The 19,029-nt window shown below is 37.4% G+C and overlaps 1 protein-coding gene across 2 annotated transcripts in view; it reads right to left on the bottom strand.

Moving 5' to 3' along the window:
- Nucleotides 1-19,029, bottom strand: part of NCAM2 (neural cell adhesion molecule 2) — a 545,555-nt gene that overhangs the window by 252,880 nt on the left and 273,646 nt on the right. For both annotated transcript variants that reach the window (XM_075910051.2, XM_006128839.5), the window contains exons 2-4: nt 9,486-9,560; nt 5,753-5,959; nt 1,943-2,086 (exon numbers count right to left, since the gene is read on the bottom strand). In XM_075910051.2, coding sequence (XP_075766166.1) covers nt 1,943-2,086; nt 5,753-5,959; nt 9,486-9,560 — 426 coding nt within the window. The remainder of the gene's footprint in view (nt 1-1,942; nt 2,087-5,752; nt 5,960-9,485; nt 9,561-19,029) is intronic.

Genomic DNA, 19,029 nt, shown 5'->3' with positions numbered 1-19,029 from the left:
CTCTTGTGGACTATTTTCCGAGGTCATGGTCTCCCTAGTAATTTTATTTTATTTCCCTGGTCAAAGAATGATGGATAGCTGATCCCTTTGTCACTCATTCCTTCTCTTCATAGATGAGCAGGAGAAAGACTATATGTCTTGGGGATTGAACAGCTGTCTAAGACTATCACCCTGCATGGACAAGTAAAGCTAATTTAGAAATAGGACTTCAGCTCTACATTTCACTGAGGAATCATTCTTTAAATATTCACTTCTGATTCAATGAAGAACTTTCTTTTCTGGTTACCATCTCACTTTCCTGCGTGGAGAGTGCATACAAGCATTTGGAATCTCTAAGACTTTGTACATCCTTCATAGTCATAGCTAATTGTTTTAACTCACGTCATAGAGCTTATTCACTTTGCCACGTACAGCGAAAACATATTTTCTTTATAACTAAAAAGCCAATCACTGTGGCTCTCTCCACAATACAGGTGTTAAAAAGGTTTTAACGGGAAGCTGCTTCCTAATGTAAAATAAAAATAATATTTTGCATAATATAACTGGAAATTACCATTTCATATGCAGATGTCAAATCACTCTACACTTTACATTTTCTATTAATAAAAACCAACACAAAAGAGTGCACATTTATTTCTATAATAAACTTATCTTTTCGTATACATAATATTTGATGAATTTAGGTATTATACTATAGGGATAATTATCCATTGGTTACTGAGGAATAATCAAGGAGATATGTCCAGGTGATACTGTGGGTATTTCTACACTGCAGATTTTTTCCAGAAAAACTACTTATGTCCTCACTACTACTGTGTTCTTTTCACAGAAAGTTGAAAGAACAGAGGGTTGGTTTTTTGGACAGTGCTAAACCTCTTTCTACAAGGAAGAAGTCTTTTTCTGAAAGATTTTTTGGACAAAGAAGAGGGAGTTATTTCGAAAGAAGAGGCCTCCAGGAAAAAGCACAGGTGCCTTGGTGGCCACTCCATCCATACTAATCACAACTTAAATGTGAGATAGCATCCACATTGATTAGATGCTATCTTTCGAAAAAGCACATCTCTTTTTTGTTGTGCTTTTGTGGTGAGGACGCTCTTTCAAAAAAAGTTTTTTCCAGAAGATCTCTTTGGATACTTTGAATCCTACTTTGAATAGGAATAAGAGATCCTCTGGAAAAGGGCTTTATTCCGGAGGATCGCACCAGTCTAGACGCTCTTTTCCGGCTTTTCCCCAAGCCGGAAAAAAAGCGGTGGCCATGTTTATTTAAATCCCGCGGGGGATATTTAAATCCCCTGCGGATTTCCCTATTCCAAAGTTGTAAATTAGCATGCCTCTTCCGGAGAAGGGGCCAGTGTAGACGTAGCCAGTATGTAAGTAGCAAACCCAATTAAAGGTCCGCCTTGGAATCATAGAGGTTACACAGTAATCTGAAAGCATCCAAAATGTATAAGTGATTTTTCAGCACCGACATAAGATCACACATGATTTTATAATAAGAACCCAAATAGATTTATGAAATTTGTTCTTCTTTGGTTGTAATCATACTTTAGTAATGCTACAGTTCCATGCTTTCACTGTACTAAATAAATTTTCATTTCATTTTTAATTAAATATATGGGAAAAAACATACATCTCAGCCACCAACATGAAGGATGTACAAACTCAACCTTCCTTTTTAACACATTTAGTGCAAAAGCTGTGGCAAATAGGCAGGCAGATAGATAGCTCTCCAAAAATGTTTTATGTGCATTGTGAAGTATACAATTATTTTGTTGCACTATAGAGATAGAGAATTCACCGCATCCATAGGTAAAATTAAAATTTACCTTTAGGAAATTTTCACTGATATCTAGCATTATATTTTTGAGACATATATATATATTAAAATAATATTTTCAAAGAAATTAGAACATATAATTTAAAGAGTTACCAAAATACTAACTGTCAGCAATCGTTGTGACCTCCTCATTTCGATATAACCAGCTGACAACAGGTGCAGGTGAACTAGTAACACGGCAAACCACTTCAGCATCTTCTCCTTGTCTGAATTCTTGTGGGGTTATGATGTCTTGGAAAGTGAGTTTCTCTAAAAAAAAGGAAAGCTAAGTTTAACAAGCTTTTCCTGTTTTGCTTAGCAACCCAACTACACCTACAGTTACTTTGAACATCAAATCTTAGAAATTAGAGATGTGAAAATTAGTTCATTTTTCCTGTGAGTGCAGTACAGGACTGTTCTAGTGAATTTTCTATGGCTTTAGCTAGACTAGGCATGAATGTTCCTGGTAATTAAAATTCCACTCTTTCCTTTGAGAAATGATTCCATGGTGTCTTAAAATTGTAGAAATGTAGGGCTTCAAGGGACCTCAAGAGATTATCTAGTCCATTCCACCACCACCACCTGTTAGGCAAGATCAGGTATACTAGATCATTTCTGACATATTTTTTAAAACCACCAATGAGAGAGATTTCCCAATCTTCTTCATAATCAATTCCAAAAACTATCCTTACAATTAGAATGAAGTTCCTAGTAACTAAAGTAATCTCCTTTGCTGCTAACTCCATTACTTCTACCTTCTGTGGACATGAAGTACAACTGGTACCAACTCCTTTATAATAGTCCTTAACATATTGGAATATTTATCAGGTTCCCCACCAATGTACTTTTCCCAGGAGTAAACATGCCCGGGTTTGTTAACCTTTCCTCACAGACCAGGTTTTATAAACCTCGTTTAAAATATTTTGTTGCTCTTCTTTGGACTCTCCCCAATTTATCCACCTTTGCCTGCCTTAAAGCACAGTGCTGAAAACTGAATGTAATATTGCAGCAGAGACCCCAAGTGTGCCAAGCAGAGGGGAAAATTACTTCCCTTATATTAAGTATAACATTGCTGTTAATATACCACTGAATGATATTAGCTTTTTTTTTTTTTTTTGCAAATGCGTCATATACTGTTGTCTCCTAGTCCTACTGCATAGTTATTCTCCAATTCCTATTTGTGCATTTGAATTCTCCCTCCCAAATGTAGTATTTTGCACTTCTCTTTATTGTACTTCATCTTGTTGATTTCAGACCAATTCTCCAATTAATCAAGACAATTTTGAATTCTAATTCTGTCCTCCAAGGCTGTGTCCAGACTCAAGGTTTTTTTTTGAAAAAAGTAGCCTTTTTTGAAAAAACTTCACCTGCGTCTAGACTACAGCCGCGTTCTTTCAAAATTAAATCGAAAGAATGCGGCTTTTCTTTCGACGGCGGAAAACCTCATTTCACGAGGAAGAACGCCTTTTTTCGAAAGTGCTCTTGAATGCAAACAGGGCTTTTTCGAAAGAGAGCATCCAGACTGCCTGGGTGCTTTCTTTTGAAAAAGCGGCTTGCTTTTTCGAAAGTACTGCTTGCAGTCTAGATGCTCTTTTTCGAAAGAGGCTTGCAGTCTAGACATAGCCAAAGTGTTCGCAATCCCTCCCATCTTGATGTCAACCAGAAATTTTATATGGGTACTATGATTATTCAAGTAATTAATGAAATTATAGAATAGGGTCAGACACATGGAGGACCCTATTAGATATTCCCTCCCAATTAGATAGCAACCCATTAATATTTAGTCTTTGAGTATGGAATTTCTACTAGTTATACATCCATATTATAGTAATTTCATCTAGACCACATGTCCCTAGTCTATTAATGATGATGTCATGTGGAACAGTGTCGTAAAAGTCTTTGAAGTAATATCTACTGTTTGAATATATTTTCTTCCTTTCATCTTGCTTTCAACATTTTTGGACTCAACTGTAGAATTCTTACTCATATTGTGAGTATGTATTCAGGTGAGAAATCCTATTGACTCCATTAGTTTTTCTTCAAGCCCTGGCTGCCAAAGGCACGTAATGAATTTCAGTTTTCATGAGGAAGGAGTGGTGAGGGGTTGGGTACTTTTTATCTATCAAGTTTGTGGAGAAAAGCCTGACAAGAGCCACTGGCTCAAACCCCAAAAGGTAAATAATATAAACCCAATTATGTAAAAAACGTGGTACTTTTAGCCAATATTATCATAGGGAGGTCAGATTTTTAATTCCTGGTCTTGTCTTGATAAAACCATGTGTAAGTATTTAAGTTGTATGTATAAGGGTTGCGTAATTTTAGCTATTATTACAAAATAGCTCAACGTCCACACTGTGGCTTTTAATGTGCCACTATCTTTAGGAACCAGTCTGGAAATGTTCAGACATAAGAGGAGCTCTAGTGGAACCACTTCTCAGTGGAACATCCTCTCTCTCCACAACTCATTGCACATGGACATATGTAGATGGAGCAGAATGCTTTCCTCCAGTGCATTATCTCTAGTTCATTGACTCCATAAAAGACAGAGGGCAGAGCTGTAGGGCTGCCTTCTCCTTATCTGTCCCTGTTCCATTTTCGGAGCTGTGAGAAGTGTGGTAAACCGTACATGTGCTACCCATAGAATGAATTGCTATCAGGAAGATGATACTAACGAAGTCATCCAATGTTCATCGAAATCAATGCAAATACTGCCACTGACTTCAATCAACTCAGAATCAGACCCAAAAGGAAATGTGCTAGATTTCAGTTAAATTTCTGTCAAACTTCACATCTTGTGCCCAGCTTTCTATGATTTCTTTTGTTCCATCTTGAGAACTATTTTAAAAAAAGAATTACTATGTCTCTTCCTGACAGATTTCAAAGGATTTCTACCTTGTACAGTAGTCAACCTGTATACTGACTGGCAGCTTTAAGCATAAAAACGATGACTTTTACAGAATATGAAATCCTTTCTTTGAACTACCAACTTTGCTACCAACTTTGCTACTGTCATGTAACTGTCATTATTAGCCTGAATGGTGGTTTTATCAATTAAATTTATTTTTTAATTTAACTATCATTTTGAATCTGCTGTAACTTTAAAGCTCCAGTACTTTAATATTTTATTTTGCATTTACCTCTCACATGTCAGTTATAAGTCTTGACATGACTATGAACTATATCCGGTCATGAATATATAGGCAAAAGTCACCATTTAAATAAATAAGAAATTCAGATTAAATACCACGGCTTCAGTATGTCCACTTCTTACTGTTTTTTGTTAGCCTTAAGCCTGTTCTGTGTTATTCAATTTGAATGATACATATATCTAATTGACACAGAATTCCATATGTTTTAAAGTGATTTTAGTTACACTTTGATAAAGTTTCTGTAAGATGCTTTTATATATTCATGTTGCACAATGCAGCATATTTACATTTGAGAAAATTATCCTCCATTAACTGTTTAACTCTATTTTCAAAATAATATTACTTTGGTGACTTAAAGATTTATACATCATTATATTAGGATTTTATGTTACACACATCCCTTATGCAGCCAAGAGCATAAAACGATAAAAACCATTTCATTGTAAACTGTTTTAAAAATATATCTTGTATCTTGCACTCTAACTCAATGCAAAGTTTGAATTGAAAGAAAATTTTGGTGCACTTCTTTCTCTCCCACACACATGTACTCACACTATGTTGTTTTCATAAACAAGATATCTAAAGTACATCCTTATGATAAGACTCTGCATTTTAAGAGATCTGGTTAGTGGTGCTATATCATATTGGATTAATATTATCTATTGCTCCTAAAGTGAGATATATAGAGAAGAGGTACATATTTATTTAATGTTAATTTTCTGAATACAAATGGAATTCAAAATGATCCTCTTTTTTATTTTTATTTTTTCTTGTATGTTTCACTTACGATAAATTTCCAGAACGACAGTAGCTTCTTGAGTCTGTCCTTTTGCATCAGTTGCTTGACAGCGATATATCCCAGCATCTTCTACATTTGCATTGTAAATAGTTAGCCGTGATCTAACACCTTCTTTTTGAATCACCACTCTTTGATTAGAAGCAATCTTCTCTCCTTGCGGATTGTACCAGTCTATACTGTCTGGCTCACCAATTGCTACAAAAAGCAGTATTAACAGTAAGGTTCAGATAGACACTAAAACATTACAGTTGCGTTCTTTCTCAGCTTACCTTGTCAGTAGGGGGGACAACAGTTATTAGAAAGACAAAAGAAAAGTGGGCTAGTATGAGGGCCATAATTTAAAATGTTGAGATATTAATAAGAAGTAGGAAAAAATATATATCCCACTGAACTGGTTATCATCAAAAGGTCCACACTGTCTAGTAACTATTTGGGGCATTTGTGGATATTTTAGAAAAAAATATTTGGATCATACCTTTGCCCAAAATCCAAACAACTTTTCAACAAAATTCAAAGTCCAAAATCAGAGCATTTTTCTGCACCACAACATAGTCTAATGTGCAAGTACTAACATGTTTGTCCTTTTTGGTCCCACCCTATCTTCACATTTCAAAAAAGATGTACAAAACCAAAAAATGTCAGCTTTTTTGACCAGTTCTATTGATATTTCTCAAAAATATATGTTCTCGCTGTATTTTATTTGAACCAAAAGCAAAGTTTTGGTTATGGGTCAAAATATTATGTTGTGTAGTCATGATAGCAATATTTATAGAAAGAAAAAAAGATTAAGAACAAGGATCACAGCTTCATTTTGCTAGTTTTTCTTTTTAATAATTGTGTAGAGAACAAATGGTTTTGGCCAAATTTTTGAATGAAACAAAAATGAAATCCAAAACTGTAAGTAGATTACACATTATACATACATACAAATACTTAAATATTTATCTGCAAGAGTAAATATGTGCATTTCACTCTAGTTTTAAATTGCCATTAGACTACAGTTTTTAAGTGAGCTAGGAACTGGTGAGCAATCACTGGCATATATTCAAAAAAGAGTCCTTAAAACTATGGCCTTGTCTATATTTATTTGGAGATTGACCTTCTGGGGCTCGATTTAGTGGGTCTAGTAAGGACCCACTAAATTGACCGCTGATGGAATCCCCATTGACCCTGGTACTCCTCCACGGGGTAATAAAGACTAAGGGAAGTCAATGGGAGAGTTACTCCCATTCACCTACTATAATGGAAACACCACAGAAATTCAATTTAAGGTACATTGACTTCAGCTACACTATTCTCATAGCTGGAGTTTCAACCCACCAAGTTTAGACTTGGCCTGTATCATGCTTTTAAGAATGCTCTAATTTCCAGCTGGTTGAAGTTATTTTTTCTCTTTTGCTTTTTTTAAACTTACTATTTTAATACATTGCAGCCCAAACTGGTTAGCATAAATTCCCCCAGATATAAGTATAGGGGTGGGCAATAAAAAAAGGCAGCCCAAAGGGTTAGTCTCTGGCAGGCTGCTACTGCTATGTTTACCTGCAGCTCTGCAAGTATCGGATGATCACAGCACTGGTTGGCTGCAAATCCCCATTTGCAGCCAATGTGAGTGACAGGAAGCATTGTGGACTGGGACACTGCTTAGCACCACTCACATTGGCTGGCAAATGGTGATTCGTGGCCAACGAGAGCTGCAAACCTCCAATACCTGTGGAGGTGCAGGTAAACATGGAGGTGGAGACCCTACAGGGATTAACCTGCAGATCAGATATGGTCTGCGGGCTGGAATTTGCCCACCCTGTCTAAGTATTTGCTAGATATGCAGAAAAAAATGGGCCAGATTCAATATAAAAACTTGGTACTACTGCATTCTGCATACACTAGCTCCTGACTTGGAATTAAAATAAAATCCTAAGGTGGAGAGGGATAGTTCTCTGCAGAGTTTTCTCTATAACATCTACATGACATCAACTAAGGAAAGGTAGCCTGGGATCATTCTTTCCCTCAGTGGATTATGAGAATGATATCAGCAAGTCTCTCAAGCATGTGAAAAACCTCCTTGACCTCTGGCCATGGGGACTGGTTTCTCCTAGTGATTGACAATCAGCTGTGGAAAGTCCAAAGAGGTTGCATGCCCCAATGAGCAGTTACAGCTGAGAGTTCAACAAGGTTCAGTGGACTTTTGTGATCCGGACAGGAGGATATGCCAACAAACGTGACCTGTCCTCCAGTGAGACAGGAGTGGGAAAATAAAACACAGGATCAATCTGAACCAACACAGGATCCTAATCTGAACCTCAGCTTTTGACTGTATAGAGTTCTAGGTAGTTTTTGCTAACAAGACTTACAAGGTCATGTATTTTGCGCAATATGAATCAATCTGCTGATGAGTCATTTGAAAAGAATAATTAACCCTTACCTAATAACACTTAAATGATCCGGCAGTTCTGCTAATACCACAAAGAAATCTGAAACACCATTTACAGACTATTGATTATGTATATTGACAATACTAAAATGAATATTCTCCTATTGATGCATGGATAATTATGACCATTATGACTGCATTGATTGCATAACTCTAAATAGACATTTGATATTCTATCAAAAATTACCTCTGACAAAAATTACTGGTCTCATCTTGAGAGAGGCAGTATAGATCAGTCACTAATCTGATTTATTACACACTTTAAAAAAACGCTAGTTTTCCCAATTTCTTAAAAACAAAATCAATGAATAGTAGAATAATAACTCCATTCCCGGTCATAATAAAGGAATTATCCTACCTATACAGAAATGTCAGCCTTGCACTGGTCAAGACCTTGGACCTCACCAATTGTAGAAGAAAAGACAGAAAAATAGTGAAATCCTGACCTTTTTTCAAATCAGTAGTAATTTTCCACTGACTTCAGTGAGGCAAGAATATCCATCCTTCGAGCTGAATGTCAGTAGCATATTAAAACTATCTCAGCACCACAGAGTGAAGCCTGGCAAAACTCCCATTGACTCAAAAGGGGCCAAGATTTAACCTGACATCTCCACACTAACACCCCTAACATTTCTATATACATCTTCAATTGGCAACAATAAAATGGACCCCTATCAAAGCCCACCTGAGGGCATCTTTGATACATGAAATGTTTTCAGTACTTTTCAAGTTCAGGTCATCTGTTCAAGAAATAAACTCTCTGACACAGTTTATTAAGTACTGCTAAAATGTCCCCTAACTAGAAAAAGTTGATTTTGTGAGAAAAATTAATTCTTACTTTTCAAGTTACCTATGGTTTACTGGACACTGAAACAGTCACTCATGTGCAGCATGCTATGCCTAATTTATTCATTAGTTATTAACCAAAAATGATTCAATTATGATCTTATATATTCATTCCAGTCTTAGTGTTTAGACTAGTAAAATTATTTAAATAGAACAAAAATTAACATACATAAATAATTTATACTAATGGAATCAATTTCAAAATAAGTGATTTACTCTATTTGGCATTTAAAATCAACAGTCTGTAGACTGAAAGCATGCATTATGTGAAGCCAAGCAGGACCTGCTGTTTATCACAACATGCAAGCAGTCAGAATGCAATGCAAATATTGAAACAATATGTTTTATATGTAAATATTCCTAAGCCAATTAATAACATTCAAACTATGTAAAGGATTGATCTGAAAATTTAGTATAACATACCTGGAGACAAAATGAAATACATACCTGTGCACGTGAAGAATTTGGATTCACCCACACTAAGCTCTACCTTGCTGAGTGAAATTGTCACTTGAAGAAGAGCTGAAAAATACAATTTAAATATAGCATGAATACATTTTTCCTGTATCAGTTAAAAGATGCCTTCACACAATGTGATATGTGCTGTACAACTAATGGCACAAAAACTGATGAAGTGTGTCGGCTAAATAAATCATCTCTCAAAATAGAGTGCATTAGGCAGCGTGGGGGAAGAAATCTAAGAGTAAATCAGAAATAATGATTTAGACCCAAAATAGAACATCTCAGTGAAAGTTAACTTGATAGGAAATGTCTTCTGAGCTTCAGGCTCAGGAGATTAACACAGAACCTCACTGTGTCCTAGAGTAAGTAGGTGCAACTCCATAAGCCAATTTGGCCTACAGAATTTGGCTTACATAGGGATATAGCCCACAATGGTATATTAAAAGAAAAAGGAATATTAATTCCAAGCTCTACTAGAAAGAGAAAAAAGTAAAATATCTGCCAGATGGAAAAGGACCAAAACTGTTAGGGAATGAAATTTTATTTACAAAATTCTGAAAGTATTAGAAAAATAATTAGAGGATCATAGGGCTGTACAAATATTAGATTGTGTCCTTTTAACATCTATTTTAGTCTTAAAATACACAATTAATTCTTTGTTTCACAGGTATGTGAAAGTATCTGAACTCTTTTAAAACTATGGTCAGTATGCCTGTATATAGTGAATGCTAAAGACAGCCAATTAGACTAAAGGATTTACCTCATAAGCTCCTTAGCACACCACTATCATGAGAGTCTGAGGATATGTCTAATCATCCATGGCTGGTCCATGCCATCAGATTTGGGCTTGCAGGCCTCAGGCTCAGGAACCGTTACACTGTGGCAAGGGCATTTGGGCTAGCGCTACAGCCAAACTCTTGGATCCTCCCCCTCTCAGGGTCAAGATCTTCAGCTACAGGATGAGTCTGAACACCTATGCTGCACTTAAACTGCCCTTGAAACTGAGCCTGGGAAGTCTGAGTCAAATGACATAGGCAACCTGAAGGTTCTTTTTCATAGCGTAGAGCGAGAATTACTATCAACATTATTGTCAATGACAAAAATCCTTTCTTCCATTAATATGTTACATTTTATAACACTTGGAAAAACTCCTTGCACAGCACTATCTGTACTGTTGTTAACAAAAAATAATGAAAGTATAAGCCTAAAAACAGCCTTGGAAGAGTAATTCACACATAAGAGAGCTGTATCTGGCAATTAGTGCCATCAATAAAAGTCAATCAAAAAATTATGCTATCACTGTTCTATTTCTATATAAACATAAGGAAAAACACCAACCACATCTGAATTCATAGAATTATAACTCACATAATATAAATGAAAGTGGTCCTCTTTACAGAACTACAACAGTGGCCTAAAATACTTACAAACCAAAAGTTCTTATAAAATCCACCCTAAACTTTTAATGAGTATCAAGGGGGGTGATTAAAATCATTATCTAACTACTTTTAATATTCAATTGTTCTGAACAAGAATGAAATGTTAAAGTGGTAGGGATATTCTCTGAGTAATCCTCCTCTGTGGAACCTCTTTGTTGAGAACATTAGAATGAGCTTAAGTCTGCCCATTTTCAGAGGATGATACTAAACCCATTGTGAGAGGATCCCTGGGGTGCAAATGGAACTAGGATACCACTGTGCCCCCCTTAACATTCATACCTGGGCTTTCTCTTGCAATGCTATGCTAATGACCTGCAGAAAAACCTCTCTGGAAACTGCGATGTGCATGTGGAAACCAACATCCACCTAGACTGTATGAATGAACCCTGGGCCAGTCACAAATTACACAGAGAAAGGCATCAGCAAATCCTCCAGTCTTGCAACCTCTTAATATACCGTGTCTTGTTCAGAAGCCTAACCAGTTTTTTTATCTAATCCATTCCTCCCTGCATGTGGAGAGGACACTCAATAGCCTTTATACACTAAACTGAGATTTCCCAAGAGCTTCAAATTAGAATTAATTTCAAAATAGAGGTTTGCATGTATAGACGCTATTAAAGTTAATTCGAAATAACGGCTGTTATTTCGAATTAACTTTGCAGTGTAGACATACCCAAACTTACAGCATACTTCAGTAACAAACATACAGTAAAATCTCATAAACTTAATATGCATTAATTACATACATATTTGGAAAAAACAACGAATTGGGTAGACACCTTTGAGTAGTTGCCAGGAGCAGCCAAAACACTACGTAGTTAAGGAAAGGTTCTTACCCAGAAGATCAAACATCAGTCAGAAATCACCAAAGAGTTTGTAATTCAAAGTTGTCAACCTTTTCCTTGGCTCACAGGATTTATTGTTTTATCAGAACCAAATAATTCTAACCTATCAAGAACAGGACCATCAGAATGGTTGTTATACCGCTTGCTGTGATACGTTAAGCTGTCAAAACTTCAAAAAACAACAAATGGACTAGTAGCACTTTAACCAACAAAACATGTAGATGGTTTCATGAGCTTTCTTGGGCGCAACCCACTTCCTTCAGATGACTGGAGTATTAGAATCCCAGATAATAATAATAATAAATTGGATTATTCTTGGATCTGGACTTCTAATATTCCAGTTATCTGAAGAAGTGGGTTGCGCCCAAGAAAGCTCATGAAACCATCTACATGTTTTGTTGGTCTTTAAGGTGCTACTAGTCCATTTGTTGTTTTTCAAGTGTTTTCTGTTACAGACTAACTTGGCTACCCCTCAAACTATTAAGCTGCCAGTTCTTCATGGCAAGAACTGCCTTTTCTGTGCTTTCACAGGACCTAGCGCAAAGGGGTTCAGTTCTCAGATGGCTCTTCTGCACTACCAAAATACATATATTGTTCTTTTTTAAAGCTTGAACAATTTTTGTTTAAATGTAGGACAGTAGTAAGGGTTTAAGCATTGGTCTGTGAAATGAAGAGATTGTGTTTTCTGATGGTGTGTGCATCTGCCAGTTGCAAAGGGCATTGCATTGTTTTTTCCTTCCTCCTCCCTGTCCCTGGGCCCTTTACCTTCTTTTATCAGAAAGCTAACCTCTATAATGAAGAGGAGGCCTCCCTTAAAGTCAGGGTCTACGATCTTCTTTAGGCATATAGTCAATATTATCTACTGGATAACATTTAAATATACGAGGCAATGCTAATAATGGATTTGTCTATACAAGGTATTTCATTTGCACTGTGTTGACATGCACTAGCCAGTAATCTACAAAGGGCATTCTAAGAACATGTTCATGGGATGACTATTTACCTTTCAATTTGCATCATTGTGTACTCCTAACAGGGGCTTGGAGCACACTAAGGACATGACATTTTGGGAGAGTATCCCCTAGTCCTTTTGCTTTGCTGCTGAGCAATGTACATTCTGGGATTTTTCTCACTACAGATTACAGCTCATAGTCAACTAATTCAGCACATGGAGTTTGACTGTTGGAACCATTACTGTGTGCAGTGTTTTTGTAACCAAGTCAATCCTAGGATATTAGAGACAAAAATGGGTGACATAACACCTTTTATTGAGAGATTTTTTCCAACTCTGGTGGGCTTGGCTTTATCACCGCGGTTGTGAAACTTCCTCCCCAGGTTTGCTGGGCCACGGTCACAAAGATGTGTGATGCACAGTGTACTTTTGCACAAGGTTAATAAAACTTGCTAATGCTCAAGAGATTATGGATGACTTTGCACCACTGAGGATGCAAACTGAATTGGGGACCCATGGGTCTACAGTTTGACTCCTCTCATAGTCAGGGTTCAGAGTTTATAAACAGAAAGGGGTTATTTTGCCATGGTGCTCCAAGGGCTGACTCGTCACCATGATAGGTTTACAAACATAGATGTATGGTCGTTTGGAAAGGTTCACAGTACTAGAACCTTTCAAAAAACAGCTCTAATGACCTTAATGAATAAAGAAATTTGCCCCCAAGATCCCTGTGGACATTCATGGTATGAAGATTGCTCTGGTTATCCTGGGAGACTCAGATTACATTCTGCTTCCCTGGTTAATGAAGCCATTCACAGACCAATTGTCTCAGTAGCTGCAGAACAACTGTGGTGTGCGTGCAATTGGCTGTCTGAAAGGAAAGTGGCACTATCTATGGAGTAAGTGGAAAGCTGCTAGAGGAGAGGGGAAAAACTTGTCCAGGATAGTGGCATATTGCATTTTGCATAGTATAATGAGAGTAAGGGAGAAATCCTTAACAATGGGTGGGAGCAGAAACTTGTTCAGAAGTTGGAGCAACCAGCAAAGCATCCACCACTATACTGTCAGGGATTCCTATGGCTCAGCCTTTCAATTTCAGGGCTGAAACAGGGCTGTACATCCAGCTGATATCTTGGAGGTGATGGGAGGAATGTATTTAAGGCAATACTGTCTCATGTACATGCTGGAAGTGGACATTATGGCCATCCTTATTTTTATCCTTTGTCCTTTCATAAAATCCTATAATTTATGCAAAACTTCCATATTTTCTGAATAAAATACAATGCTATTTGATAAAAACTGATAAAATAATTCAGTAATAATTGTGTAACAACCAGAAACATACATTTCATTAAAATTACAGAGAAATACAGCTTTGAAGTGACACAGCACAGAGGAGGGCAGCAAACAATGGGAGAAAAGAAGTTCAAATTCATAAGCCAGAAAAGATCTAAGCCTCTGTCTTGTCTTGTTCTTAGGCCCTTGAGAGCTGAGTGTCAGGTCTCAGAGTTATCAGGGCATAAAATGGCTTGAAAGAGCTGGGATTATAGTTGCAATTGTTCTGACTGCCTTGAGCTGTGAGAACAATTGCAGGGAGGGGAATGGCCTCTGAAGCACAGCAGTGGAGGTAAAGCAGAAAATACATGCTGGTAGTTCTAGTACCTTATATTATCGAGGGGCTTGACAACATGGCTCGGTCCTAGTTAAAGGCACAGGATTGCCTGTGCATCCAGTAGCTGTATGCTCTGAAGAACATTCTGCCTCCAGAGTCATCTCTGCATGTTCCTGTCTTTCTCTACAGCATCTATTACCATGGCAACACTGCCTCTGAAGAACTGCCTCACTTTTTCCCCTTCTCCAACCTGAAATACAACCTCCACCTCTTGATTATTTTCAATTTGGGGGAGAAAGGAGTCCACAGTGAGATCTCCCTGAGGTTCTTCTCACACTTAGAGGGACCCCAGAGATTGGGGGTATATATGAGAAAGGCTAGGTTAGGATTTTGTGGTGGGCAATATATGATGTTTGGGTTTGTATTTGTGCCTTGGAAGTTGGGTGTATGGGTGGCTGAGCTAGGAATAATATTCCCAGTTTGGCTTTGCAGGTTTTTTTTCCTCTCATTGTGGGGCTTATGTGAGGTCAAATGGAAGAGTGGCACACATACGGGGGGAGCAGAATAGTAATTTCCTCTATATTCCCTTTAGGCTGTCCTGACTCTCAATGACATTAAATTGAGGCAGGAGAATATGATTCAAAAAGGCTAAGGGAGACCAACAAGATATGTTTTAAGCTATTCACCAACATGGTTCCCCAGCACACAACCCTGTAAGAACTGAAGGAGTAGAAAAGAATTGCAAGCTATACTGGAGGCAATGACCATTCAGTTATCCAGAGAATATCCCGAGCAAATGAAAGCATCTTATCGGTCTTAAATTCTGCTTTATCTCCCCTGCAGACACGCTGAAATTTTAGAGAAAAAAAACAGACTGGATTCTCTGCTTGACTGAAGCCAATTCCCAGTCTGTCTCTATGTAAGTCTGTGAATACCCATTAAGAGCTATAAAGCTATCATACCCCTAAGGTAAACTTCTTTCCCCATATGAATGCTTGTTACAAGGTGTATATACACTTCAGCAGAGAGCTGCAGCCTTAGCACCTTTATGGGCATGCAATGACCTTGCCTATGCAATGTAAACGGATGACACTAACCTACCTCCTTTTCTTGGAGCCATTAAATCAATACAATATGTGGATTTTAAACAAATGAATGTTTTCTCTAATTGAACATGCTAGGAGGGGATGGGAAGTAGTGTACAGGCTACAGCTGCATCATGCTGCTATCTGCCATTTTGAGTAACTGAATGGTGGCCTAGGTGTGGTGTCTAAATTGAGGGCTGCTGTGAGATCTCTGAGGCAAGCAATCTACCTGAAAGTGCAGGACCCACCAATGTATACACCAACATTTTCATACCAGGCTGAGCCAAGTTACAGCAAACTAATGTTTGTCTTCTCCTCCCCACTCCTCACACAGGCAAGCCCAATAAGTGACATTTAGTGTAATGTATTTTCAATTTGATCATATGAAAACTGTATTTGAACAAATCTAATTTGCCGAAATGGAAATAAATATACTTCATTCCCCAGTTAATACACATCTGACAGTTTGTCCAGAGTAATAACAAACATTCAGGTTCATATGACAGAAGACCCATTCCACATGAGCATGAGCTACACATTCCAGCTCATAGTTATTAACAAGGAAAAGGGGTTTGTCTCTGATCTATTGTGCTGAACGCTGTACAAATGAAACTAAGTCTGTATGGCATGGCATAAAATAAAATGAAGTAAAATATTAAAAATACTTATTGAAAAGAACATAAATAAACCATTTAACTAAACAAAGTTTGTCTTCTGAGATTAAGGAGACACTATTACATCTGGAAGAAACTAAAGAAATCATATGAATAATTTTAACGCAAAAGTGTCATCACTGCATCCTTTTGAGTATGGCTACACTGCACATGAAAGCGTGCCTCTAAGCCTGGGTAGTTGACATGCTGTGGTTTTGATCAAGCAAGTGTACTTCAAGAGGCTGTAGCAAGATGGGCTACCCTCCCGTGTACAGACTCGGGGCATAGGACAAGTTTGCACTCAAGTGACTAGACCATGCCACTACTTGTGCCATGATATCCACACTGCTATTTCTAGCGTCTTAGTTTGATCATGCTTATCTTCCTAGGTTAGAGCACACACTCACAGCTGAGGTGTGGACATACCTTTGCGACCTGATTTGCAAATGATTTCAGCTCCTAATGAGGCAGCTAAATGAAATAACTACATTTTCCAAAGTTCTCAGGATGCAGAAGCCTGGGAAAATGTGAATTATGCAAAGCATGAACATTTACTTATTTTCTGCTGTGTGGGATCAGGCATTGTCTATGTAGATGCTCTCACCAAGACTGGAAAAACTTAACACACAATGAATTATCTAGCAGCACCTTAGAGACTAACAAAACATGTAGATGGTAACATAAGCTTTCGAGGGTACAACCCACTTCTTCAGATGAAATCTAGGTTGGGTGATCTCCTCAGGAGTGGGCTAGCACATCCATGAAACCTATCTGCTCACAGACAATGAAAAAGTCCAGTACCACTGCTATGAAACCAAAGGATAATCTTCTGGTTTGTAGAAAATTCAGATGGTCATGGAACTGAGGCAGGATATAACCAAAGGCACATTTTTTGCTCCATAATCAATAATAGCAAGTTCTTACTTTGACTTCACTGACAGAGCAGCAATCTAATTTTACCCATCATCCCTGCAATCCATGGAGATGTGGCAGGTCCCCCAAGATGGACCATTAAGAAGCTGTGTGATCTGACAGATGCATTGTTAGGCAAATGAAAAGAGCTTGAGATTAAATGCATAATGTGAGCTATAAACAAGCCAAAAGTCTATGATGTACCCAAAGACTTCCTTGTTATATTAACATATCCATAATAATTACTGTAAAAGAGGAGGTAAAAAGTAAATCCCAGTTTCAGTATAGCCAACTTTTGTAGACTCACCAGAAGTTACACAACAAATAGATATGGTGATTGAGGGACCACTCCTCTACCAGTACCACACTTTGATGCAGTATTTTTTCTAGTATTTCATATTTTCTTCTGGAATGTTAATATCAGAATATTAAATAATTAATATTAAATTAGCTTCTCAATAACATTGTTTAGGTAGTTTAGTTATACAGCATAGCCTTACATTTAACAAAATGATGGAAATATGCAAATTCAGTATATTAGGCAATATAGTCTAGATAGGTTATGAAAATAACACTGTGCTATGAAAGATCAAAGTAAAACTAGGGCACGCTTTTCCTCCAAGAATGAAATATATTTTTGAAATAGCCCTATCTCTTCTTTATCTTAAAATCTATAGTAAAAATGCTGAACCATATTTATAATTCTAAGCATAAACCCAATAAGAAATTCTATAAAGATATAGTAGCTACATCCCTGATATCAAAATGAAATCACAATTTCTACATATGGTACTTTAATATTTACAAAATAGGAAAATATCAGACCATCTGCCCCGTTTTTCCAGCCTAGCCAAAATTGCCCTTTACTGGCATTGCTTTATGTAAATTGGAATAGAAAAATATTCCTTTATGTAAATTAGAACAGGAAAATATTGCCTAAGTGATTAGTCTAGCAATCTGTGCTTATGAGGTAGTCAAGCAGAGAGTCCATTACAAGGCGAGCAGAAGTGGGCTCATCACTTATTTGGAGTGTGACATTTAATTAAAACTAAAATATTGTGAAGAGACTGAACAGCACAAAGAAGTTTTACATCTCATCTAAGTTTACTTCAGTGGAAACCACTTAGACATGTATGGTATTAAGTAACCTGATGATGCCAATATTCAGCAGCATGCACATTTTTTAAGTTATTGCTGTACATCAACAACTAATAAATTAAATTACAGGCAACAGTTTGTATTGAGTCTGATTTCGAGGTCTCTGGATGCACAAGTGAATGCTTTGCCCATCAGGTCAATTAAGCTGTTCTGCAGACTCAAGCCAGCAGAGGGTATATCTATAACTGTGTTACACAGAAACCAGAATTCAAACAGTTGCTGCCTGGTGGTTCTGACAAAATACTGCTTCTTCCATGTTTCCAAGATACAGTGCAAGCCAATGAACATTTACAAAGCATTCCTGGGCATAACATTTTCAGGAGAACACACTGTGAAAAACACTGCTACCATAACATCAACTGCTGAGGGGAACTAGTAAAGGAAATAAAAATACCTACTCGTGCTTAGGGATTTGCAGTAAATAAAGTAGGAATTAAGAAGTTGCATGGGATCCACAATTTCTCTCCTGTGCAATGCTTTCAGTAGTGACAAAGAGTTGCTATAGTTTCTAATAGGATGGAAGGATTCTGATGTTGAACTACCTGCTTAATAAGTTTGGGAAACATTCATGGTGACATCGAATTTGAAGGGAGAGAGGAGAGAGGAAAACCCAAAAGGCCACCCAGCCGATTACTATAGCACCCATGACCAGCAGCATCTGGCAGCATATGTTTCTACTGGTAATGCATATCCACACATGCCTTGGTGCACATAAAATTTATTCTGCACACAGAACCTCTCTGATCCAGCAACATGCATGGTCTAGCATGCTTTTAGTTAGCGGAATGCCCACTTATCAGGGGTTTGGCCAAGTTTCTTGCAGTCCCATTAAGTTTGTTCACAGCCACCAGTCCTGACTCTCAGTGTTCTGCG

Source organism: Pelodiscus sinensis, chromosome 1, assembly GCF_052426305.1.
Source record: "Pelodiscus sinensis isolate ZL-2025 chromosome 1, ASM5242630v1, whole genome shotgun sequence".
Taxonomy (NCBI): Eukaryota; Metazoa; Chordata; order Testudines; family Trionychidae; genus Pelodiscus; species Pelodiscus sinensis.
The sequence above is the reverse complement of the archived record's forward strand: the minus strand, read 5'-3'. Positions and strand labels throughout refer to the sequence as shown.